A 26,705-nucleotide genomic window follows, 5' to 3' on the forward strand; every position below is an offset into this window, starting at 1 on the left:
TAAAATCTGTCACAGCTTCCATTTCTTCCTCTTCTATATGCCAGGAAGTGGTGGGGCCAGATGCCATGATCTCTGTTTTTTTAACGTTGAGTTTCAAACCAGCTTTTGCACTCTCCTCTTTCACCCTCAACAAGAGGCTCTTTAGATCCTCTTTGCTTTCTGCCATTAGGGTGGTATCGTCTGCGTATCTGAGGTTGTTGATAATTCTCCCGGCAATCTTAATTCTGACCTGCGATTCATCCAACCCGGTGTTTCTCATGATGTACTCTGCATAAGCAGGGCGACAATATACAGCCTTGTCGTACTCCTTTCCCAATTTTGAACCACTCGGTTGTTCCATGTCTGGTTCTTACTGTTGCTTCTTGACCCTCGTACAGGTTTCTCAGGAGACAGGTAAGGTGGTCTGGTACTCCCATCACTTTAAGAATTTGCCACAGTTTGTTGTGATCCACACAATCAATTCAAAAAATATTTCTGCATAGTCAATGAAGCAGAAATAGACGTTTTTCTGGAATTCTCTTGCTTTCTCCATGATCCAGCGAAAGTTGGCGATTTGATCTCTAGTTCCTCTGCCTCTTCGAAACCCCGCTTGTACTTCTGGTAGTTCTCGGTTCGCATACTGCTGAAGCCTAGCTTGTAGGATTTTGAGTATCATCTTGCTGGCATGTGAAATGAGTGCAATTGTGCGGTAGTTTGAACACTCTTTGGCATTGCCCTTCTTTGGAATTGGAATGTAAACTGACCTTTTCCAGTCTTGCGGCCATTGTTGAGTGTTTCAAATTTGTTGGCATATTGAATGCAGCACTTTAACAGCATCATCTTTTAGGATTTTAAATAGCTCAGCTGGAATACTGTCATCTCCGCTAGCTTTGTTGTTACTAATGCTTCCTAAGGCCCACTTGACTTCACTCTCGAGGATGTCCGGCTCAAGTTCAGTGACAGCACTATCATGGCTATCAGGGACATTCAGATCTTTCCTGTATAGTTCTTTATGTATTCTTGCCACCTCTTCTTAATCTCATCTGCTTCTGTTAGGTCCCTGCCTTCATTGTACTTTATCATGCCTGTCTTTGCACAAAACGTTCCCTTGAGATCTCCAATTTTCTTGAAGAGATCTCTAGTCTTTCCCATTCTGTTGTTTTCCTCGATTTCTTTGCATTGTTCATTTAAAAAGGCCTTCTTGTCTCTCCTTGCTGTTCTCTGGAACTCTGCATTCAGTTGGACATATCTTCCCCTTTCTCCCTTGCTTTTCGCTTCCTTTCTTTCTTCAGCCACTTGTAAAGCCTCATCAGACAGCCACTTTGCTTTCTTGCATTTCTTTTTCTTTGGGATGGATTTTGTTGCTGCCTTCTGAACAATGTTATGGACCTCCGTCCATAGTTCCTCAGGCACTCTGTCTATCAGGTCTAATCCCTGAAATCTTTTCCTCACCTCCACTGTATATTCATAAGGGATATGATTGAGGTCATACCTGAATGGTTTAGTCGTTTTCCCTACGTTCTTCAATTTCAGCCGAAATTTTGCAACAAGAAGCTCATGATCTGAGCCACAGTCAGCTCCAGGTCTTGTTTTTACTGACTGTATAGAGCTTCTCCATCTTTGGCTGCAAAGGACATAATCAATCTGATTTTGATATTGACCATCTGGTGATGTCCATGTGTAGAGTCGCCTCTTGTGCTGTTGGAAAAGAGTGTTTGCTATGATCAGCGTGTTTTCCTGGCAAAACTCTATTAGCCTTTGTCCTGCTTCATTTTGTACACCAAGGCCATGCTTGCCTGTTATCCCGGTGATTTCTTGACTTCCTACTTTATCATTCCAATCCCCTATGATGAAGAGGACATCTTTTTTTGGTGTTAGTTCTAGAAGGTGTTGTAGGTCTTCATAGAACCGATCAACCTCAGCTTCTTCGGCATCAGTGGTTGGGGCATAGACTTGAATTACTGTGATGTTGAATGGTTTGCCTTGGATTCGTACTGAGATCATTCTATCGTTTTTAAGATTGTACCCCAGTACTGCTTTTCCCACCCTTTTGTTGACTATGAGGGCTACTCCATTTCTTCTAAGGGATTCTTGCCCACAATAGTAGATATGATGGTCACCTGAATTAAATTCGCCCATGCCTGTCCATTTTAGTTCACTGATTCCCAAGATGTCGATGTTCAATCTTGCCATCTCATGTTTGACCACCTGCAGCTTACCTTGATTCATTGATCTGACATTCCAGGTTCCTAAACAATATTGTTCTTCACAGCATCGGATTTTCTTTTCACCACCAGACACATCCACAGCTGAGTGTCCTTTCGGCTTTGGCCCAGCCGCTTCACTCTTTCTGGCGCTACTTGGAAATTCCCTCTTCTCTTCCCCAGTAGTATATTGGATACCTTCCGACCTGAGGGGCTCATCTTCCGGCATCATATCTTTTAGCCTTGTGATACGTTCCATGGGGTTTTCTTGGCAAGAATACTGGAGTGGGTTGCCATTTCCTTCTCCAGTGGACCACATTTTGTCAGAACTCTCTGCCATGACCTGTCCGTCTTGGGTGGCCCTGCACGGCATAGCTTATGGCTTCACTGAGTTACGCAAGCCCCTTCGCCACAACAAGGCAGTGATCCATGAAGGGGACATAATTAATGAGTATATGCTTAATTCGAAGGTCCTATAGTAACTTGGTCCTTCTCTTTTGGCTCCTGTGACTCAAGGATGGACTTGTCTCCTTTAATGGTATGTCACAATATTTTGTATATTGGTTGCTAGAGGGGAGGTGTAAGCATATATTTTTTACTAAAGGGCGTGTTTTATGATCTGATTGTGTTTGCACTCTAGGAATTGTTGTTTATGAATGTTGTATTGGAATGGATTTTTCCCTTTAGGCATTTGAAATTTTATTGATACATTATTGTAGCGTTTATTTGTATTGGCAAATGCATTTTTGAATTTTGTGTTTGCCTTTCTTACAATTGTATTTGCTTTGGTATGTTAGCTGCTTCTTTTGGAGGGAACTGTGGAGTACAGACATGGAAATGAAATAGAAATGAAACATAATTCGTTTATGGAATTCACTGCCACAAGATGTGGGTGATGGCCAGTAACTTAGATGGGTTTAAAGGGGGATTAGACAAGTTCATGGAGAATAAGTCTATCAATGGCTGCTAGTCATGATGGCTGTATGGTAGGGGACCCTTATGTGGTGCCTGTGCGGACCTCCAGTGACACTCTTGAAGTTCTCTCCCTCCCTGCCTCCTTCAAAAAAATTGTTTTAAGAAAAACCTTGGAAAACGTTAAGGCAGTCTTCTTTCTCCCTTTCTAGCCTCTAGCCTTGCTCCTTCTCTCCCCTTTATCCCTTTGCCTTGCTATTTCCCCCTCCCTCCCAGCTTCTAGCTTCGTTATTTCTCCCTTGCCACACCTCTTTTGACTAGCCAGGCCCCCACAGCAGCCATTATGAGACCTGTCATATCCTCAGTGGGAGCCAATTTGTGGTGGTGCCCACAGCAGTTTCCCAAATTCCCAAATGCATCCATGGGTCTAAAAAGGTTGGGGACCTCTGCTCTATAGAATCTCTAGGCTCAGAGACAGCATACCATTGAGTAAAAATTGCTAAGGAAGTAACAGTTTGTTGATGTTTATTCAGTCAGTCGCTTCCGACTCTTCGTGACTTCATGGACCAGCCCACGCCAGAGCTTCCTGTCGGCTGTCGCCATCCCCAGCTCCTCCAAGGTCGAGTCCGTCACCTCCAGAATATCATCCATCCACCTTGCCCTTGGTTGGCCCCTCTTCCTTTTGCCTTCCACTTTCCCGAGCATCAGCATCTTCTCCAGGGTATCCTGTCTTCTCATGATGTGGCCAAAGTACTTCAGTTTTGCCTTTAAGATCATTCCCTCAAGTGAGCAGTCTGGCTTTATTTCCTGGAGTATGGACTGGTTTGATCTTCTTGCAGTCCAAGGCACTCTCAGAATTTTCCTCCAGCACCACAGTAACAGTGGGAATAGGCTATTGCCATAGTGCTCTGCTTATAGGCTTCCAGGAGGTATTTGACTCACCACTGTGGGCAACAGGAGGCTGGACTTGATCCAGCAGGTAGCTTGCATAGCCAGGTCCCAGGATGTTTGGGGTTTTCAAGGTAGAAACCAGCACCTCAGCTTGGGACTGAAAACAAAACCGTAACCAGCTCAAGCAATGTTACACTCTATCCTGCCGGTTCTAGTGTGCACCCTGGTGGCAGCATTTTGAGTACACTGTGTAACCCAGCTGTTACAGTAGTCCAGTCTGGATTACATTTCCAGTTGAAACCATTAGACCATGTAGATTAGATTATTTAAAGCACTGAGTTTCTTATAAATTAGCCTCAAAAGTAAAATAAATAGCAATCTTTAATTTTTAAATGATTTTTTCTGATGAGGCGTTATTTAGAAGGAAGTAGAGACTTATTTAGAAAGGGCTTGGAGAGCTAGAACTCATTCTTCGTATTAACTGGTTTTGTTTGCTTGATTTTTCCTGTTTCAAACAATTTTATACTAGATATTTCAAAGCTTTTGGACAGGGCATGTTTGGGCTGCCAATCTCACCTGTGCTGTTTTAGCTTTTGTGTTATGCATCCATTTGCTTTTAAGCCATTTTATCTCCTTCCACTCTGTTTCTCTCTGCTCTACACCAGGCTGCTGAAAAGAAATTTCTCCCAGAAAGCTGGCAGAAATATTCATATGGTGCAGGCACCATCATTATTGGCTTTGTGACCAAGTATCCCACCAGTAGAGGGCACTTCATTCCTTTGGCTGACAGTCCCAATTTTTCCTTCATGGTTCCATTGTGTGAAGTGAATTAAACACTAGTTGCATAAGCCTGACTAATTAGGTAGCCTTTCCCATGGGTTAGGGAGCAATGGACTTAGCAAAGGAGCTGTGTGCTGCTTCTCAGATCTACCCGGTACCCTCGCTCCTACAGGCTCCAAATGAAAAGGGTTCACGTTTTTTTTTTTTAAGTCATGTTTGGTTTCATTAAGAATTCATTTTTATTTGGTTTCACAGCGTAGAATTCTGAAGCTCTGTTTTAGACGAAAAGCAGTCTTCAAAGCTTAGGCAGCCATGTGCATTTAATATATCATTTACATGCTCTGAGGTAATTTATTTTGTCTCTAGTAATCCATCTTGCTTACTAGCGATCAGTTTCCAATTTCCTTTAATAGGAGAAGTAAAATGATACTTAATTTTTTAAAAGGCCTAGTCTTTCCTTGGGTTTCTAAGTGCCCAAATAAAATATTCACAAGTCTCACTTTTATTTATTAGGTCCTTGAATTCAATGAAATGGTTAGTGTCTTGCATCCCAGACATTATAATGTATTTTACAGCAGCAATAGGCAGAGGAATTTCACAAGGGGTCTAAAAGTCATGACTGCCACAATGGTTCAGTCCACTCGAGGTCGTACGGGTGCATTGTGACAGAGGTGGAGATCTGGAAGATACAAATTGGAAGACCACTCCTGCAGTATGGTTCCCTGACCGCCCCAACTCTACATCATAAAGATTAGTGATACTTGCTTTTCCTAGAGCACATAGAGTACCTTGTTCTTTATGCCAGAGGCATTCATATAACCAGCTTTATCCAGTATAAATAGCGGGGTGGTAGAAGAAGTAGGATTAGTGACTGCATTCATGACAATTGGCTTTGGTTCAATATCATTGCTTGTCCTGAGGAAGCATAGCCACTCATATATAGTATTCTTACTCTTTCTATTAGCAAACTCCGATACTGAGCGCAAAAAGGATTGGAGCTAAAATAGGGCCTCTGAGAAACAAGAGAGGGAGTTATCAGCATGCTTGGGAGAACTCTGAGGTTTCCAGAAGTACAACTTTTTTTTTTTTTTTTAAACCTATGGGGCAGAAAATCCAAAGAACAGGCCAATGAGGTCTGACCATGCTCAGTAGCTGCCGAATACTGACTCTCAGTTGAAAAAGTCAAATGGAAAACTGGTGTGTGTGGGGGTGGAATGGCCTGCTTGAGAAGGATGTGGCCGTGTGGCTGGAACCTTGAACAGATGTGCTCCTCTTAGGAGGTGAGGTTCCACTGCACATCACGTGTGTATGTGTATGTGTAAATGCCCAGCTTGGCTATTAAGAACATAAAAAGAGCCATGCTGGATCAGACTAAACATCCATCTTAGTACAGCTGGATTTTTTAGCCAGTTTGAGTGCCTTTGTTAGAGGGGGAAACAAAGTAGAATTCTTGGTATGTCTGTATAAATAAATTAAATAACAAATAAGTACCTTGGTCATTAAGTGCACAATTCTGCGCATGTTTAGACAAAAAAAGTCCCACAACTCCCATCTGGCTGGGGAGTGCTGGGAGTTGTAGGACATTTTTTTCTGTCTAAACATGCTTAGGATTGTTCCCTAAGTTGTTCAGTATCCTCTAAAATGGATGGGGAAATGAATGCCTTTTTTTGCTAATTGTTGCACCTTTCATTTTTCCCAAAGAGATTTAATATCGTATTCAATAGATCTTTGTCAAACATTATATGAAACATTTTTGACAGCAACTTTGTAAGACTTTGCATGTTTATTTTTCCAAACAGTGCAAGTTGACTTCTAAAGGAACTGTTCGTAATTATGGCATTAAAATGATTTGTTTGTAAAAATTGAAACAATTCCAGTTGCATTTTTAACTCATATCAATCTGTGAATTTTTCCTGAATATCCCAGTATTGAACAGTTCACATAGAAACTGGTATTAACAACAGAAAAACTTCCATTATGAATAAGAGGTTAACGGTGATGTAGATGGGCATAGATCATTTCTCATGGCACCCCAAACCTACTGCATTGCTGTGATAACATGTTTTGTTATTTTATTTTAAGATAATTCAGAAAAAGAGTAATTTGCAGCTATTTTTTTCTAAAATATATCACTGACTGGAAGTACCAGAACAATACCACTCAAAAAATCTTTCAGCTTCATAGCTTGATGATAATTCAGTATGTTTAAACAAAGAATATTGCCTTGAGTTTCGGAAAATAACGGATGATACTTGATGTTTATTGGCAGCCAAATAAATTTAGTTATCAATCTCTGCCTGGAAAAAAGAACTTTCAAGGGGGATGTAATTGGTACATTTTCTAATATACAAAAATCTAGGAAGTAAATTCATTTTAGTGCCATCCTACCAAACCAAGACAAATTTAAATGTTGCCATCTTGTAATATTTTGTTTATATTTTCCCACTGTGGGATTTATTTTGAATGCAATACTTTTGTAAAATCTCCTGTTAATAAAATTCATAAATATTATATAGCCATATTCATCCACTAGAAGTTATGTTGATGTGCAATTTTTTATCTTCATCTTTAACATAGATCTCCACCAGTACTGCCTTTGCTGGATTTAATTTGAACCCATACACTTAATTTACATTGTTCAGTTAGTTGTAACACGTGATGCACTGATTGTTTTGGACCTCTTAGATCAGGGGTGGAGAACCTCAGGCCCAGGGGATAAATCTGGCCCACCAGGGTTCTCCAGATGGCCACATCCCATTCCCCCCCAACCACCAATTGTTTGGTGGTTTCCTGGCTTTTGTGCAGTTTGTTCCTCATTCTAAAAGGTTGAAATGCCTCCCCTAAGGCTTACTTCCAGTAATTTAAGAGGTTTACACTAGAAAATACTGTTTTTTCTGTCTAGTTTTTGAGCATTTTTGGCCCCACTCTTTTTGCCTTCACCTCACATACCACTGAAATGCAGCCTGCAAGAGCTTCTCCAAAATTCAATTTGGCCCTTGACTAAAAGAAGCCCTACAACTGGCTGAGGAATGGCTGGCTGAGGAATGGCTGGCTGAGGAATGCTGGGAGTTGTAGAACTTCTTCTGTCTAAACATGCATAGGATTGCACCCTAAGACCACTTTTGCCTCATTTCATACTGTAGGTATCTTATGAGTACTAACACAAAAATGATGTTAAAACATCTATACAATGCTTATTAAATGCTGCTTGAAACCCATCACGTCCCAGCGATCTATTGGGTTTTAATTATCCTAATTCAGCCCATGGAGCCTTCCAATATGGCCCACAGCTACCTCTCTGTCAGCCTCACCCCCTTCTCTGACTTGCAACTATTCCAAGCGCCTCCACTTCCTCCTGCCTTGTTACTTTTTTTCTCCGGTGATTTTGAATAGTAAGGACTCCTAGGACATGGAGAGTTTGAGAGAAAGAGCTAAGCGAAGTGGAGGGAAAAGCCCAAATACAGAGAGGCAGACATGGAGAGCTGGAGAACTTGCCATGTCTGTATTTGGGCTTTTTTCCCCCTCTGCTTCTGCTCCCTCTCTCTCCAATTCTCTTTGCTTTGGGGGTTATTTTCTCTGCTCTCTGTGTGGATAGGTGTATGTGTATTGATTTGTGTGAATGGAAGTGAGTATGGATTGTGTGTGTGTGGGAGGGAGGGGGTGTGCATGTGGCTTTGGCTCTGCTTGCCACCGGCACACTGCCTCTTCACGGTTTCCCATGAGGGAACGTGGCCCTTGGGTTGAAAAATGGTTCTCCACCTGTGTCTTACTAGCTTCTTTGGCTAGTTTAGTTGTGCTCTAATGGTTTCTAATTCTGTTTTTAATTGAGTGTTGTGTAATCTTATCTAGGAATTCTAATGTATGATTTTTTAAAAGTCACACTTTTGTTGCCTTGGATCCTGAGATGTCTTGTGTGAGTAGAAAGGCACTTGTACTTGTGCAAGGCAGTTTTGCCAAAGTCTCCCAATTTCCAAAGTCTTCAGCCCCCTAATGCCCTGTTACATAGCGTTTCAATGGGTCCCTTGGCCCTCAGGAGTGTTTTTGTGGGTGGGTGGAGTCCAGAAGGCTATAATGGTGAGTGAGGAGTGAGGAAATCCCCATTGCACAAGTGGAGTTCTGTTCTATCTCTGAATCCAAGCCATTGGATAGCTTCTTGTGAGGAGTTCTAGATAAATATCACTCATAGTGGATTTACATCCCACACAATTTTGTACGCAATGACATCTGAATACATTTAGAGCAGGAGTAGGCAACTTGGAGCTCTCCACAGATGTTTTAGATGACAACTCTTGGAATCCTATGCTCACTGGGACTCATGGGAGTTGTAGTCCAAAACATCTGGAGGGCACCAGATTGCCTGATTTAACAGTTTTAAAAAACCACCTTTCTCACTTTCTGTTTCTGTTATATTAAGTGTATATAATTTCCATTGAGAAGAAATCTGTACTGCTTGTACCTACCATTCACATTTCATTGGACATGGTCTGATGGACCCAAATATACTAACTCAGCATTATTAATCTTTGAAAGAATTTTAGATGTAGGATCAAATTGAAATTATATGCTGAGGAGAAGCATAGAATTGTGGAATCCATTTTGCTCATCCTGCTGATGGAACAGCTTCCAACAGCGGAAAGGGAGCAATTGCCCCTTCCTCCTGCACCCCTCTGCACGCCCTCAAAATCTGCTCTGGAGGGTTGGGGAACCCTTTGGAGCTGTTCCTGGAAGAGCATGGGGAGGGATGCAAGGGAAAGGAGAAGAGGAGGAGAAAGTCTTTTCGCACAAGTGGAAATATGTTCCAGTGATGTTGGAATTAAATGCCACAAGTCTACCCCTTAAAACACATATACATACACCTAACTTCAGGGAAGAATATTTGCAGATTGTTTTTTCAATGCAGAAACTTGATCATTATTAGTGTGACATACTCCATTGAAATCACCAGATATAAAAACCTCTCCTTCAGCAGTCTGTATGTTAAATACATTTGTACAGGCTTTTCCTGATGCATGATTCAGTACATATACACATACCAAAGTAATGTTTTCCCCTGCTAGATACCTTCCATTAACATCTTTTATCTCCAACAAGTTAAAATGACCTTCAGTGTAATTATTGCTACACCTTTTGGTTTTAGCATTGGCACAAGCTGCACATACTTTTCCAGTTTCCGTATTAAGATCATTGATACGGTGTTCATATATATGTTTTTAAAAAAGGGGGGAAAGGAAGCAGAATCTGAGCTTGGTCTTCTTTCAAACAATGGACTTTTTTTTTTTTACGCTTCAGACAACTATTCAAACAATTTACATTCAAAGAAATATAACTGCACTTACATTATCTACTTAAAAGGAACAATCTTTATTCAATCTAGATTTCAAAATAATTAACTGCAAATATCTCTGTCAATGAGAGTGGGATAAGTCTTGAAGGGATTTCTTTAAAACCAAAACAATTGCATTAATAATCCATCAAAGCTCCTGCCTTATGGAATTGCCTGCAAATCTTACTTGCTGATCTCTAGTGTACTCAGATATGCTTTGTATATAATGCACCTCTACTTTACTTGGTCTGGGGCAAACGATGGCATAAGTTTAACACTTTCCTTGCTGCTGAACAGAAATGAGTGCCTTACTTCCTACAGGAACATTGGAATAGTTATAGGTTGTCTCTCAGTGTGTGGTGCAAGTTCATAGTAAGTCATAAGGAAATTAATATTCTGAATGGAAACAAGTTAGGAGGTGCAGCAGAAGCTAACTTAACACAGGAGGAGTTCTAAGGACTTGAAAAAAGGGTTTCATCAATACCACCTTTGTTAATTTAAGGTATGCAGCGTTTAGTGTGACTATGGCTATGGTGTGTTAAAATAACCTTTTTGTTTTTAGTTTCCTTTACAGAAGATGAGAAAGAACAGTTAAGAAAATTCACTAACAAAACTTTCCTGCTTGATAAAAGAACCTGTCATCGAGTATATCTGAGCTTAGTTGATATACTTCTGGCATATTGCTATGAAGTCTATGCCACTGAAGGAGAAAAGAATGTGAGTTTTCTCTCCCCCTGCCCCTCTTCCCTGTACGCAGCTTTAGTTAAGTGGCTCCAACAGTATGGCTACAAGGAATTAGTCTGTCATCTGGGAGGCATGGCTTTCAAAGTGGACTCTGTTTCCAGCGGCAAAGCACAAAATCAGAACATTCTGTCACTAAGGGCACAATCCTACGCATGTTTAGACTGGGATATGCCGGGAGTTGCAAGACTTTTTCTGTCTAAACTTGCATAGGATTGCACTCTAAGTTAGTTTGAAATTAACAGTTCTGTGTGTGGGGGGGGTGTTGCTGCTTTTAGAATGCTGGTCCAACAGCTATGCTGAGTTGTGTTTAGCAGCAGAAGAAAAAGGGGGCAGGGAGGGGAGAGGAAGGTGTGCTGGAAATGTGAACTAGAAAGGAACTACAATGATTTTACAGGTAACAGCTGAGATATTGATGGTCCATATGTTGGTTATTAGCTTTTGTTGTACTTTTGGATGTTTTCCAGGGCGCTTCATTTTATACATATAGATGCATAAATGATTATTCTTTTTGTTTGAAATAATGCTTATCAGTTGAGAAATAGAAATACTTATTTGTATGTGCTTATTTGTGGTTCTCATAGTTAGAAGTGCAAGGTCTTCTGTAGGCTGTCTTAGATGAATTGTTCTGAGTTTTGTTAAGAACAACACGGACATCTTATATTTGTGCTTGTGGACTCCTGTTGTGTACTACCTGACATAAGATCCTTGGAGCTGGAGGGCTATGGATGTAAGTTTGGGTAGATTAAGGTTTAAGGTCCATATTGGAGGTAAATTGGAACTGAGTCTGGGAAAGTGGATGTAAGGAAACTGGTAACACTAGGAACAGGAAATCAAGGTGGACAGCAAGCTTATGGGAAAAGTTTATGACAGCCTTCCCTCACCTGGTGCCCTCCAGATGTGTTGGACTGCATCTCCCAAAATTCCCAGCCAGCATCATGATGCTGACTGGGAATTATGGGAGGTGCAGTCCAACACATCTGGAGGACACCAGGTGCAGGACAGCTGGTGTATGGCGTGTAGAGGGCAAGCTAAAATAAAGAACCAGAAATGGGTAAATAACATAGGTTCAGCAAACAGTACTGACTCAGGTGCGCTATCGCACTAACTCATTATAAGGCTTATCTCCGATCAGAGTTCCGTAACCATATTGTCCCACAGAATAAAGCTGGCATACTATATCTGCTTTTGTATTGCTCAGGCTATCTAACATGCTTTTGTTCAGTCGTTCAGTCGTGTCCGACTCTTCGTGACCCCAGTCGTGTCCTACTCTTCGTGTCCGACTCTTCGTGACCATAGCACGCCAGGCCTTCCTGTCCTGCGCTCTCTCCCGGAGTGTGCCCAAGTTCATATTCATTGCATCGGTGATGCTATCTAGCCATCTCATCCTCTGTCATTCCCTTCTCCTTTTGCCTTCAGTCTTTCCCAGCATCTAACATGCTAGCTTTGAGTTATGCTTGCTGAATTGGACTCTTATTGTATAAGTCGGTTTCTGCACCTTCTATCTACCCTACGTATTAGTACCTTCAAAGTATTCCCTTCAGTTTTTTCTCCATTATTTGGCTGAGTTGGGTTTTTGCTCCCTGAAAATAAGTTATATACACACACACACACACACACACACACACACACACAAGATATAGAAGGGAACAAACAATTAGATGAATATTTCAACCTTTAAAGAATGAGACAGTTGTTCTGAAGGTGTGGGATGGGGTGGAGAAGGAATCGAAGTTGTTTTGTGTCAGCAAATTTTAGGGACACCAAGGGTTTTCTAGCCTTGAAATTATTTACTAGACAAACAATATCTTATTTTTTTTCTTCAGAGTGTTTGTTCTTGGCCAGTTCTACAGTATGGGGTACAGTGGCTAGGCAATATGTTCAATATAATTTCTAGTTATTCATCATTATATTTCAGGCTTTAATGAGTCAACGTAGCATACCTTGCAGTTTTCATTCACTTCTATGAGAATAGTCTCTATTTTTTAATAAACACAGTGTTATGTTCTAATCTAATCTCTCCCCCCACCCTCTGTTTTTTTTTTAATAAACAAGGTTGAGTCACCATGGAATATACGAAAACTGAGTTCAACTTTTTGCTGGCTGGAGGTAAGATAAATGTATAACTGTATTTGTAGGACAATATACAGTCAGGGCCAGAAATATTGGAACAAGGATAACTGTTTTGGCAGTTGGCCTCTGTACACCACCACATTGAAGTTGAAAGGAAACACACCCAGATGGGAGCAAAGTCAGGACTTTCAGCTGTAATTTAAGGGGTTTGACAAAAGTGGGGCACTAACCATTCAGGAAGGACAGCCAGTGGCATACACATACCCCCATTGTTGGTGGCTCATAAGTAATGGAACAATGGCTGACAAACAGCTGCATGGCCAGGTGTAGCCTGTTTTCTGGTACCCCATGACCAATCAAGCAGATAGAAGGCCTGGAGGTGGTTCTGAGTGTTACATTTGCATTTGGTAGCTGTTCACTGGAACCCCCAACATGAGGTCCAAAGAGGTGTCCATGCGAGCGAAGGAGGCCATCGTTAGGCTGAGGAAACAAAATAAACGCATCAGAGAGATAGCAAAAACATCGGGAGTGGCCAATACAACAGTTTGGAACATCCTGAAAAAGAAGGAATTAACTGGTAAGCTCAGCAACAGCAAAAGGCCTGGAAGACCATGGAAGACAACTAAAGTGGATGACCACAGAATTCTGCTCATGGTAAAGAGGAACCCTTTCACAACATCTGGCCAGTCAAGAACGCTCTTGCGGAGGTAGGCATTCCATTGTCAACATCTAGAGTCAAGAGATGGCTTTATGAATGTACAACAAGGTGCAAACCACTGGTAACGCTCAAGAAAAGACAGGCCAGATTAGCCTTTGCCAGCAAAAACCTAAAAATGCCTGCCCAGTTCTGGAATAAGATTCTTTGGACTGATGAAACCAAGATGAACTTGTACCAGAATGATGGGAAGAGAAAAGTATGGAGAAGGAAAGGAACAGCTCATGATCCAAAGCATAGCTCATGATCCAAAGCATAACACATCATCTGTCAAACATGGTGGAGGCAGTGTTATGGCATGGGCATGTATGGCTGCCAATGGAACCAGGTCACTGGTGTTTCTTGATGACCTGACTGCTGATCAAAGCAGCAGGATGAATTCTGAAGTGTATAGGGCTATACTTTCTGCTCAGATTCAGCCAAATGCTGCCAAACTGATAGGACGCCGCTTCATAATGCAGATGGATAATGAGCCAAAACATACAGCAAAAGCTACCCAAGAGTTTCTCCAGGCAAAGAAGTGGGATGTTCTTCAATGGCCAAGTCAGTCACCTGATCTCCACCCAATAGAGCATGCTTTTCACTTCCTGAAGACAGGACTGGAGGCAGAAAGACCCACAAACAAGCAGCAGCTGAAGGCAGCTGCAGTAAAGGCCTGGCAAAGCATCTCGAGGGCGGAAACTCAGCATTTGGGCATGTGCATGGGTTCCAGACTTCAGGCTGTCCTTGACTGCAAAGGATTTTCATCCAGGTATTGAAGGCGATCCTTAAGTTTGAAATGATGTTGGTTTGTTCCATTACTTATGAGCCACCAATGACGGGTGTGTGTGTATGCCACTGGCTGTTCTTCCTGAATGGTTAGTGCCCCACTTTTGTCAAACTGCTTGAATTACAGCTGAAAGTCCTGACTTCACTCCCATCTGGGTGTGTTTCCTTTCAACTTCGATGTGGTGGTGTAAGGAGGCCAACTGCCAAAACAGTTATCCTTGTTCCAATATTTCTGGCCCTGACTGTATGTTAAATCCATAGGCATATCTGATAAAGCATTACTATTATATTTTACCCCAATGTGGAACAGAATTGGAATTCTCCAGGCAATTTTTTAGCTTTAGTCTTTCTTACCTACTGTTGAAATGGACATTCTCTTTTATAACCATATTCTTTAAAAAAAATGTTCCACACAGAGTTTTACTAGCATTTCGGAAGTCCTGATATCCTTTGGAAGAAGAGTTCTATGCTATCCGCTCTACAGACACTTCAGTTTAGTGACCCAGGCTTTAAGTGACACAAGTATGATACTACAACTAGGTAAAATATTTAAGTTTTGTTATGTGGTTTGAACTGCATGCATGCTGTCTTCATAGTCTGGCTGCTTCAAAGGGATTGGGTATTTGTTTATGGTGAATACATTTGTTTACAAGAGCATAATTTTAGATGATGATACTATACTTCTCCAGACCTAGCAGACCTAGAGACTTTTGGTACCATAGTGAGAGCTAGTGTGGTGTAGTGGCTAGAGTGTTGGACTGGGAGCCAGGAGATCTGGGTTCTAGTTCCCATTCGGCCATGGAAGCTACTGGGTGACTTTGGGCCAGTCACAGACTCTCAGCCCAACCCACCTCACAGGCTTGTTTTTGTGAGGATAAAATGGAGGAGGAGGAGGATTATGTACGCCACCTTGGGTTCCTCGAAGAGGAAAAAAGGTGGGATATAAATGTAATTAATTAATTAATTCAGACAGACAGACAGACTTGGGTAATTTGGGGAGAATGAATTGTGTTTGTAAGAGAGTAGAGCTGAAGTATTGCAGGACAAAGTATTCTATCCTGACACTCGGAGCTTTGAGTTTCACACTGAAAAAGAATAAATGAGTTTTGTGAGGATCAGACATTCCTCAGGTTTATTTAAAATACACAGCTTAGGCTGAGCTATGAAACCAGTCCTGCCCCCCTCCCCATGTCTTTGACAAAGACATGGGGACACATATGGACCTGATGTGGTATGGGGGAAATAAATGTTCTGGAGTGGTCAACAGGGACAGACAACTGCTAGAAAACTATACCTGCTGCTGAACTCTCCCACCCTTGCCAGGGGAGACCTACATTGCTTCTCATCCTTGCAGTGCTGTGCACATGCTCTCAGAACTTTCTTTTGATTTTGTGAGCTAGGAATCTTGATCTTTTAAACAATAAAGCTGAACATTAGGATAGTGTGAGAAACCGTACTTACAGGTGGATTTGTCCCACAGAATAAGGATAGCTGAGTGAATAGGCTCACTTCAGTGCCTGGCCTGGGTAGAGTCGGGGCTTAAAGGTGCAGCTGCAGATCCTGTCCCAAGTTCAAATAGGTGAAGGTGAATCTTGATGGATGATCTTAAGCTCCCTTGCCCATAAGTCCTATTAACCTTTTGCGGATTTATTTCTCTATAAACAAACTTAGATACTTTAGGCTCCCAGAACACTGTTCCTTCACTGTCTTCCTCCTCACCTGACTTTTTAGAAAACGTTGTCATATTTTCAGACGTTATAACGGTGCACGGCTTGTTAGTTTACAGCAAAACACCAACCAAGACTGCAGTTCCAGAAGGATAAGGGGTAATGCATACAGGAAACTTATGAAAACAGGCATTGAGACAGTGGGGGACACAAAGTGAATTGAAATGTGATGTGTGATGCTCTGAGTGTTTCCTAAGTATAGGCTGGGAGAGGACACTGTCTTACCATGCAAGGCAAGCAACTATCTGCAGTGTAGTAGGGGTTTTTGAGCCTGTGTGGCCAGCACGGAAATGTGGAAAAATCCGCCCTTCCTCTGCCTGCCCACTTGGTAGAAGGCAGGTTGTTTTCTAGATAGTAGCCTCTTAGCAGATGGGTTTAAAAAAAACCCCAACTTTCCATGCTAGTAACCTTTTTTGCCTTGTCTACAAGGCTGCATAAATATGCACAGAATCAGAGGGACTTGGACCATTTGCCTCTATCAGTTTCTGACAGTGGGGGGTTGAAAGGTTTAGGCTGCAGTCCTACACATCCTATACATCCTTGGGAGTAAACCTCATTAAACTCAGTGGGACTTACTTCTGAGTAGACTTGCATAGGATTGCACTGTTAGTGTACCTGTAGCAGCCATTGAGCAAAGCCTTCTATTGCATGAACTAGGTAGAAAGACAGTATCATTGCATCCCTTAGAGTTGCCCCATTTCTCCAGTCACTAATAAGGTTAAGCATTGTGAAAAGTCAGTGTGGAACTGGGTTAGTTTCTTTCTACATTGGCAAATGCTTTCCTTTAGTTGTGTAAAGTTACCTAGGAAACCATTGTAAGGTGAAATGTGATTGGCTCAATTGGATGATTGTTGGAGTTGTGGGTGGAATTTAAATAACTTAGGCTCCACTTGAGCATATAGTTGACAAAAATGAGTTCTTAACCACGTCCACTTGTATTATTTCAGAAGAAAAAGCAAGAGCACAGAGCATGATTATGGTTTTCCAGATGCTTTGAGGGAAGTTAATGAGACATTATTGAACTAAATAAGTGGAAGAATAGTCCTAATAACGGAGTATATAAAATAATTACTATGAATAGGATATTACGAGTAAAAGTGAGTAATTGCATTGAAAATGTCAGTATTTGTGCACGGAAAGCTTGTGCCTATAAGTATAGGCTGTAATCCTGCCCACGTTTATCTACAATTGGAGGAATAACCTATTGACTGTTGCAAAATCCCCCAGGGTGAATAAAAGACTTCTTAAAACAATTTTTTAAATCAATCCACCCATAATCATCTGAATTGTGGGAATTTTGTTTATAATAAAATGTATAACCCTCATTTTCCTCTCCAAACAGAGTTGTTCAAAGTGACTAACAAAAACATACGTTGGATCTTGTGAAGGTAGTCCGTGACAAAGCTAGCTACTTAAAACAGGAGTCCACAATTTTGACTAAGTTATCTAGTCAAAATTTGTAGCATGTTTTTTTTTACTAGTGAATGAATCCAGCCCAGCCCCAGTGGGAATAGCCATCATGTTGATACAGCAAAGGCTGCAAGCAAACTTATGCAGCTGACAGAGAACACATGATGCCTGTCCTGCCTGAGTGAAGCCATGCCTGTTGGCCACCCCTATGCATGGCCCCTGCCATGGCATGCCCCTATAGCCCCTTAAGAGAGGGGTCTGTGCACTCCCCCTGGGGAGGGGGGTCTGCCCCCTACCGTAGCAGGGATGGGCAGGTCTGTATCTCTTGTTCCTCTGCCTGCTAGTCTCCTCTGGCTTCAAACTGTATGGACTGCAAAGCTATGTGCTGGTTAGGGAAGTCTGCTCCTAGTGGCTCAAGATGTACTGCAGTCTTCAGCCACATTTACATTGTGTTTTAAAAACAAAATAACCCGAAGGTGTGCACCCCTAGTGTCCCCTTAGTATGCATGCCAAAGTTCAGGTGTCTGGGTGTCACGGCTTGGACTTATGGCAGTGACAGATGGACAGACACACATCCTCTTATTATTACAGATTTTTATATAAATTTGTGAGCCTCCTGTGGTCCCAGATAGGGCCTCAAAGGCAACTTACAGTTGCCAGTGACTGCATTTTCCCCACACTGAACTTCAGAGGCTCTCAAAAGGCAGCAAGATTTCTCACCATTTTCCAAGCGCATCTGAAGTCTGGAGAAAGATTGGACACATCCCACCCTTCTCTCACTAGACAAAAAGATGAGCTTTTAACATTCTAAAATGGGTGTTACTCCTAGATGGCGTCTGTTGGGCGGGGAAATCGAGTCAAAAATGTACATTTAAGGAAACTGCTAGTGAAGTTACAAATCAGGGAGCTGCTCCTGGCTTAGAGTGAGTCAGCTCAGAAACTGTGATGCCAAACAACCCTTAGGGTTGTGCTGTCCAGTTGGCAATAGTCAGCCAGAACTGCATGTGTTGTGTTCTCTTCCTTGTCCTGTACTACTCAGAGCTGAATATGCTTTACTGTTGGGTTTCAGGCCCAGAGCCAGTGAGAAGCCGTTAGGATTCTCCTTTGTCTTACTGTGGCCTTCGGAAACCTTGAAAACATCTGATCATTGGAGGGTGAACTGTTTATACAGTCTAAAATGTAGAAATGCTGGGTTGGATATAGAGAACTTGTGGGTAGAACTCCACCCACAGGACTTGCCCACTGTGGGAAGTAACGGAGAGGTGGTGGTTTTTGCCAGTTTCCCCCTATGTTCCCAAAATCTACTCCATATGGTCACTAGAACAGCATGGGAAGTGTCACTGGGGGTTCCAGGCGGAATTGAAAAACATTGCCGCCCCCATTCCTCCAGCAAGAGCCTCTGCTGCATCTTGGTCCCTTCTATGAACTGAAGGAGCCTTTCTGTTTGTGGAAGGGCAACCCACAGATCCAGCCATATGTATTTTCCCCTGACCTGCTTTGTTCCTAACTCCCTAGTACCAGGGTGAGCAACGCATGGTTTGTGGACCGCATGTGTTCCCCCTGGCCTTAAGTACGCTCCTCACTGCCCCCAAATTTGCTGTTGTGCTGGCAGTGGTGGCTGCCAGTTGGCAGTTTGCCACTGAATTTAGACAGAAATTGCAACAGTGGCCTAAAAGGGCCAAATTTATCTTTAGAACAAGGGACTGGAGTCTAGCATTTCTGCCTCGGTTCTTCAGATTTAAGTCTGTAGCCATGTAGGCTAAAACATTTTTTTTAAATGGAAATCTAGAGTTCTTGAGATCAGAAGTAGATCACTCCAGCCAGCCACTGTCAAAATGATTTGGGGTGTGGGATTGCATCAAGCCAGGAAAAATAGGTTGCAGTTTAGCAGTGAAAGAAGCTGCTTAGGAATTCTATTTAAACTTTGTTTTTTTATGTCTTCAATGAACAGCTTGACTGGCAATTATTGTCTGTCTATGCTTGGCCTTAGGATGGGTATTTTAATTAGATAACTTATGGGGAGCATTATCTCTCAGTGTTGATAGTAGATAATATCCTGTGACTTTCAGGCTGGGTGGCAAACTTGGTGTGAAAACTGTGTATATATGGGAGGGGATTTGCCTTTCGTAGCAGGTAGTAGCTCTTGTGCCAGATCTCTAAACTGCTATTTAAACTTGGAGTTTAAAGAAGTTTCCCTGTTGCTAGGGAAACTCTACAAATAAGCCTAGTTCTCTAAACATATGCAAGCCTCCATCACAGGCTTTTGTCTTATGAACAAAATATGTTTGTGTATTAAGGCTCTGTGTCCTTTGATCAGAAGGACATTGAAATGTTAACACTTTCTTTTTTACATCTTGTTAGATCTAATTTAAAAATTCAACATATACAAACTCAGTTAAATTTGATAACACTTTGATTAGTGAGTTAGTAGTGCATAAAATATTAAAATGGCTCTTGACATAATTAGTAAACTAGGAGTGGTGGTGTAAAAATAGATTAATCACAAGTAGCTCAGATGCAATTGTGAATCTTGCTGTTCTTCTGTGAGCTGTACAGATAAAACATGTTTTCAGTCACTGGAGGAAGAAAGTATTTAATTTGATGTTCATATCTGGTTGTGTGTGTGAGGATTGTGTTTGACCTGCTTGTGATAAAAGTAGGAGAGGTGTATGGTGTTGCTTCTGTGTGCTCAGTTCCCTATTCTCTTTTGTCTGTTTATGTACTAGTCCTAAGCACATTGACTTGGAAGCAAATCCCATTTACTTTGAAGGAGCTTACTCCCTTGAAATACTTATTTGGGATACCAGTCCTGGTTCACAAGCTTTTTGTGATAGGAAATCAAGTCTTTATAGGTATTTGCTACCATTGTGTAGACAACAATATTTAATGTTTGGGATTTAATAACTTTACTAACAGTGACCTACCAGCAGCATTTTCTCTTTCCTGAGCATTCTCCTGTTGGTTCAAACTCTTGATACAGAGGTGAAACATATCCAACCTTTGAATGGCACTTTATTTATCTGGCATTCCAAGGCTTCAGTGTCTTACTCCTTGAAATGCACTGATGTGAAACATTACTCTCTGTGAGGCTATTAAGCCTTTGTTCCAAAATGTTTTTAGAATACATCCTATATACTAATAGCAAACTCACCCTCCCAAGTTCCAGTCCTTATAGAGCCACAACAGCACCATCCATGCACAAAAAGGGAGCTGTTACCAGGCTTGGGGGTCCCCAAGGTTTGCAGAAGTACCAAAAATATTTAGGAAAAAAACTTAAAAAGGGGTAAGGGGAAAGAACCCAAAACAGCTCATTGAGAACTGAGCATACTCAGTGAGCATGGAATGCGGGTTGTCTCCTGAAGAGGGATTACATGAAAAACCTGGTTTGGGATGGGGAGAACGGAATATCTTGGAAAAGGGCATAGAACGTTGAACAAGAAAAGTCCACACTGTGGTATTTTGTTCTATTATAACATAAGTTGAATTCTCTCTTTCTACCAGATATTATGGTTGTCATCACATTTTGTCCAGTGTAAAGGGAAAACTGCTCTTCCCATCTTTACCCTTGGTTTGTGAAAAATCCTGAAGTCCTGGGGGTGGGGGCGAAGGGAAGTAAGGACTTAAGGCACCTAAATCCATGGCCTCTTTCCATCCACCCATCTGCTCTTTTCTTCTTCTGTCTTAATTTTCTCTTTCGCAGCCACCATACTTTGCCTTTGGAACAAATGTAGTGCTGTAGCAGCCCTGGATTTTTGTGTGTGCAGTGTAAGTAGCAGTCCATGGTGAGCAAGCATATACAAAATATGTAGAATTATTTATGTGTTTTATGACACCTTTTCCCTTGGGAATGTTAAGCCCTCATGGCACCATGGTCCTGGTTTGGATCAGGGAGCCCAAATCTGCTTTTTGTTAGATGCATGGCAGGTCCTAATCACATTTTAAAAAATAGCATACTGACACAACATGTAGTTTCACATAATGGTTGTGTTCCAGATCTAGCTCAAGTTAGTTTTAACTGTGTGAGTTCCATCGCTTTGAATAGGATTTAGTCCTGACAGACTATATCTTGACTGGAGTCTGTGCCTAGAGCAATTGGAACTAGTCTTGACTTCTCAAGGCATAGTGTGAAGGCATGAGATGGAGCAACCTTGCTGAAGCTGAGCAGGTCTGGGTCTTGTCAGTGCCTGGATGGGAGATTGCCTGGGAACCCAATTTACATTGTCTTGAATTCCATCATGGAAGAATGACTGTAAATAAATCTCATTGTTGAAAAGATTATTGTACAAAAGGCTAAAACACAAAACAAGTCGGCCATGCTAGACCATGTTTTTAGAATACCATAGTTCGAATACTCTTGTAACATTTTCTGAGGTTCTGGTAAGTGTTGCTTCCAACGTCTGGACATGCCTCTGAAAAACCCTAACCATAAGCAGCGTTCCTAATCAGGAATAACCTCTGTGATTTAAACAATTGGTTTTTCCTTGACATTTGTAGGCTAACTTTGACTTTCACAGTTCCCACCCACCCACCTCCCAGGCATTAACTTTAGGATGGAGGGAGAAGAGAGTATATACAGTAGCAGTAATGCAGTAGAAAAGGAAGTCTTTGACACAGTTTGCATGTAACAGCGGAAATTGTAGGTTCATTACTAACCTACAATTAGTAGTTAGGTTGACTGTGGTTTTTGTAACCCACGATTAAGCTATGGTGTCTGGGTTCAGGTGTCACATTAGCAATATTCAAAAAGGCTCTGTAACATCCCAAGCACATGCCATGGCAAATGTTGAGTTAATCAACCGACGATTTGCGACCATTACAAATAAATAGCCCCTTTGTTAATGTATACTTCACTTGTTAACTTGCAGTTTTTGCACGTATGTTCTCCCCCACCCACCCCGTTTCACACTTATTTGCATCCTGAAAGTGCAACAATGAGGAGTGGATTTGGTTTTACAGAACAAATCTGTTTCTACAAACTTTTAACCTATTCAATTCTGTCTTGGTCCCTACAGATTTTCCAAGTGATACAATCTTGGACAGCAGGGGGAGTTTTGAGTTGAGTATTTGGAGTTTTTGACTTGTCGCTTACAGGTTGCTTATCTGCCTTGTGCTCAAGCATGGAGTAATTGGAAGAGCAAGTCCCAGCATCTTTGAAAGCTGTCATCCCCTTTTAAAATTCAAGTGCTGATATGTATATGTGTTCTCCTTGACCCATGTACATTTCATGAGATGGTTTTTGAACTATAACATTGCTTTTTGGGAAAGAAAAGTGGAACAGAAAACCTCAAGCAATGGTAGGGAAGGGAGTTGAAGCTTTTTAGTGCAGAGGTCTTATGCTTCAAAAATCTATTTGGAAGTAGACTCATTCACCTGAAAAGCTCATTTCATTTTTCTTCCAACAGCGGTCTGAGATTTATTTATTTTATTTATTTATTAAATTTATTAATTGCCCATCTGGCTGGTCACCCAGCCACTCTGGGAGATGTACAACATATAATAAAACAGTTTAAAACAATAAAATTCTACAATAAAAACATTTTCTTAAATACCCTAACCCACCCCAAATGCCTGCCTGAACACATTTTTAATGCACGGCGGAAGCTCATTAAAGAGGGGGCATGACGGAGTTCCTTAGGGAGGGAGTTCCACAGAGTGGGGACCACCACAGAAAAGGCCCTCTCCCTCATCCCCACCAGTCTAGCAGTCCTGGCTGATGGGACAGAGAGAAGGCCATCCGAGGCTGATCTTGTTAAGCGGCCTGTCTGATGTTGCTGGAGGCGCTCCTTAAGATAGGCTGGGCCGGAACCATATAGGGGTTAAAAGGTCAAAACCAACACCTTAAATTTGGCCCGGAAAACAACTGGTAACCAGTGCAACTCCTTCAGCACTGGAGTGGTGTGATCTCGCCGGCGGCTGCCTTTAATCAGGTGAGCTGCCGCATTCTGTACCAGCTGCAGCTTCCGAATCGTCTTCAAGGGTAACCCCACATAGAGCGCATTACAGTAGTCTAGACGAGAGGAGACCAGGGCATGTACTACCGATGGGAGCAGATGGTCGGGAAGGAAGGGGCGCAGCCGCCATATCAGATGGAGTTGGTACAGTGCTGTCCGGCTCACAGCTGACACCTGAGTCTCCATGGACAGCTGGGAGTCAAAAATGACCCCCAGGCTGCGGACCTGGTCTTTCAAGGGTAGCCATACCCCATTCAACACCAGGTCAGCATCCCCCAGCCTCCTCTTGTCTCCCACCAAAAGTACCTTGGTCTTGTCAGGGATCAGCTTCAGCTTATTCCTCCCTATCCAGCCACTCACCGTCTCCAGACATTTGGACAGGGATTCTACGGCCAACCTTGGTGAAGATTTAAACGAGAGGTAGAGCTGTGTGTCATCCGCATACTGATGACACCGCACCCCAAACCTCTTGATGATAGCCCCCAGCGGCTTCACATAGATGTTCAATAGTATCGGGGAGAGGATGGAACCCTGTGGCACCCCACAAGTGAATGGCCATGGGTCCGAAACCTCCTATCCCAGTGCTACCCTCTGGTATCTGTCCGAGAGGAAGAACCGGAACCACCACCATACGGTGTCTCCAATGCCCAACCCGTCCAGGCGGTCGAGGAGGATACCGTGGTCAATGGTATCAAAAGCCGCTGAGGGGTCGAGGAGAACAAGGAAGGAGCATTCACCCCTATCCAGAGCCCTCCTTATATCATCCACCAGGGCAGCCAAGGCCGTTTCTGTCCCATGCCCAAGCCTGAAGCCCGACTGAAATGGGTCTAGATAATCGGTTTCTTCCAAGTGTGCCTTCAACTGCATTGCCACCACCCGCTCAATCACCTTGTCCAAAAATGGCAGATTTGAGACTGGGCGAAAGTTGTTCAGAACTTGGGGATCCAAGGAGAGCTTCCTTAAGAGCGGTCTTATCACTGCCTCCCTCCTCAAGGGAGGCGTTCACCACCGCCCTGATCCCCTCACCCAGTTTCTCTCTGCAGCCCATAATGAGCCAAGATGGGCAAGGATCAAGTAAGCAGGTGGTCAGCCTTACAGATGAAAGCACCTTGTCCACTTCATCAGAAGGAGGAAGCTGGAACCGATCCCACAAAACCAGTTTGCCACAGGCCGCCTCTTGCTCACTAACTGTATCCACAGCGTGCGGAGTAACACTCCTCATCCGATCAATTTTATCTGCAAAGTGCCTTGCCAAGGCCTCACAGGAGGCCTTAGAATGCTCCAATGGTTCCGGAGCCACAGGACAGACCAGGCTCCGGACCACTTGGAACAGCCTCCTGGGACAGCACTCTACAGACGCGATAGAGGCAGCATAATATTCCTTTTCTGCTGCCCTCACCGCCACGTGATAGGCTGAAGATACAGCTCTAGCCCGTGTCTGATCGTCTTTGGAGCGAGACTTCCACCACTGGCGCTCTAGCCGTCACACCTCCTGTTTCAGAGCTCGTAACTGCGGATTGAACCATGGTGCAGTTCGAGCCCTGTTCAGGGGGAGAGGCCATTTTGGAGCCACCCGATCTAATGCCCCAGTGATTGCGGCATTCCAGCCACCCGCCAGGGTCTCGACTGAGTGGCCGTTGGCGTGCTCCAGAGAATCCCCAAGCGCGTTCAGGAATCCATTTGGATCCATAAGACGCCTGGGGCGGACCATTTTAATGGGTCCTCCACCCCTGCGGAGGGGTTGTGGAACCGAGAAGTCCAATGTCACCAGATAGTGATCTGACCATGACAAGGGGGTGGTGGATATACCCCCGACTTCCAGATCACTCCCCACTTCTCCAGAAACAAACACAAGGTCTAGTGCATGACCGGCTACGTGGGTGGGCCCAGTTGGAATATGGTGTAGCTCCCAGGAAGCCATGGTGTCCATGAAGTCCCGAGGTGCCCCTGTGAGGACAGCCCCCGAATGTATGTTGAAGTCCCCCAACACCAATAAGTTAGGGGACTGTACACGCACATCAGAGATGGCACGGTGCCTGTAATAGCAGCTATCTGACACATTACAAGTGCTCCTCTTGTTACTTTATGGGAAATGATGTATTCCTTTAATCTCTAGATAGCTACGCTGAAACGTAAACCTAAAATAAAAAAACTCTCCTACATCTAGTTTTTTCTCTTCATGCAACTTTGACTTTCTTGGTGTATATATAAATTTGCTAATATCCAGTTATACATTACATATCCCCTATCATTAGGACATCTAACCTTATTTACTCAGTACGAATGAAACATGATTTATAAACTCTCATAAATTTGTTCTGTTGGGGTGAGCATTGTTCAAAATGAGTGTACTGTTTAAAATAGTAAGACTTTCATGATGCTAGCTTTGCTCCCTTGGGAATTGTTGAACAAAGAGGCAAAGGTGCACTATAAGAAAAATTCCATATTCATTCTGTGGCATGGAGGCTTGGTGGTGCTATTTAATATCTATAAGAAGCTACTGCAAAAGTTCATCTGTAACTTTGGAGTCAAAATACTGATAGAGCTGACTATGTTTCTTTAAGCCGCCCTGACACTAAATTAGCGTCTGGAAGCTGTGGCTGGGTGGATGAGGCTGAAAAGCAAAAGTAGTGATGTCAAGGCACAGTAGTCAAGCTGGTTGGTCATCCCACTGCTCTGGAGGGATTTATGTTGTCTGTGATGATGGGGTTACTATTTCAGAGGTGGCTATTATCAACCACTGGGGTTTTAGATCTGTTAGTCTTCTTTTAATCAGCCCTTATGCTGAGACCTTTAGCTGCTCTGCTGGTTATAATAATTTTATTGGTTTTACTGTTTTTAATTGTTGTAAGCTGCTCTGGAAGTCCTCAGACCTCAACACCAACTAACTGATAAATGCAGCTTATTTGTTTTATTTTTTATACTTTGGCCCTTTTTTATGCAAGAGAGAACATGCCAAGCATATACCACTACTGGTATTGGTTAATACATTTTTAGGATTGCCCTTTAGGACAATTCAGAAGCTCCAGGTGGTGCAGAATGCTGCTGAGTGCCTGCTGATGAATACTTGAAATTAGAAGCACCTCCATTAGTTTTGCAATGATTACAGTAGCTGTCAGTTTGCTTTGGGGGCAAAATTCAAAATGTTGGTATCTACCTCTTAAAGCCCTTCACATCTTGGGACCCGCTTAAAAAAAAAAATCCTTTTCCTATATGAACCCCCAAGTTGGA

The 26,705-nt window shown here is 42.6% G+C and overlaps 1 protein-coding gene across 3 annotated transcripts in view; it reads left to right on the forward strand.

The window, feature by feature from the left end:
* The window catches only part of SHQ1 (SHQ1, H/ACA ribonucleoprotein assembly factor), a 120,820-nt gene that overhangs the window by 29,832 nt on the left and 64,283 nt on the right, over nt 1–26,705 (forward strand). The window contains exons 8-12 of one of the 3 annotated variants that reach the window (XM_084840352.1): nt 10,652–10,806; nt 12,886–12,939; nt 14,803–14,926; nt 21,224–21,288; nt 22,536–22,578. In XM_084840352.1, coding sequence (XP_084696478.1) covers nt 10,652–10,806; nt 12,886–12,939; nt 14,803–14,926; nt 21,224–21,288; nt 22,536–22,578 — 441 coding nt within the window. Of the gene's footprint in view, nt 1–3,628; nt 3,881–10,651; nt 10,807–12,885; nt 12,940–14,802; nt 14,927–21,223; nt 21,289–22,535; nt 22,579–26,705 lie in introns of all 3 variants that reach the window. The other 2 variants (XM_084840351.1, XM_084840353.1) reach the window with 2 other exon arrangements.

The sequence above is a fragment of the Heloderma suspectum genome, chromosome 2 (genome assembly GCF_057233095.1).
Source record: "Heloderma suspectum isolate Gila_16-S chromosome 2, 16-S_ref, whole genome shotgun sequence".
Classification (NCBI taxonomy): domain Eukaryota; kingdom Metazoa; phylum Chordata; class Lepidosauria; order Squamata; family Helodermatidae; genus Heloderma; species Heloderma suspectum.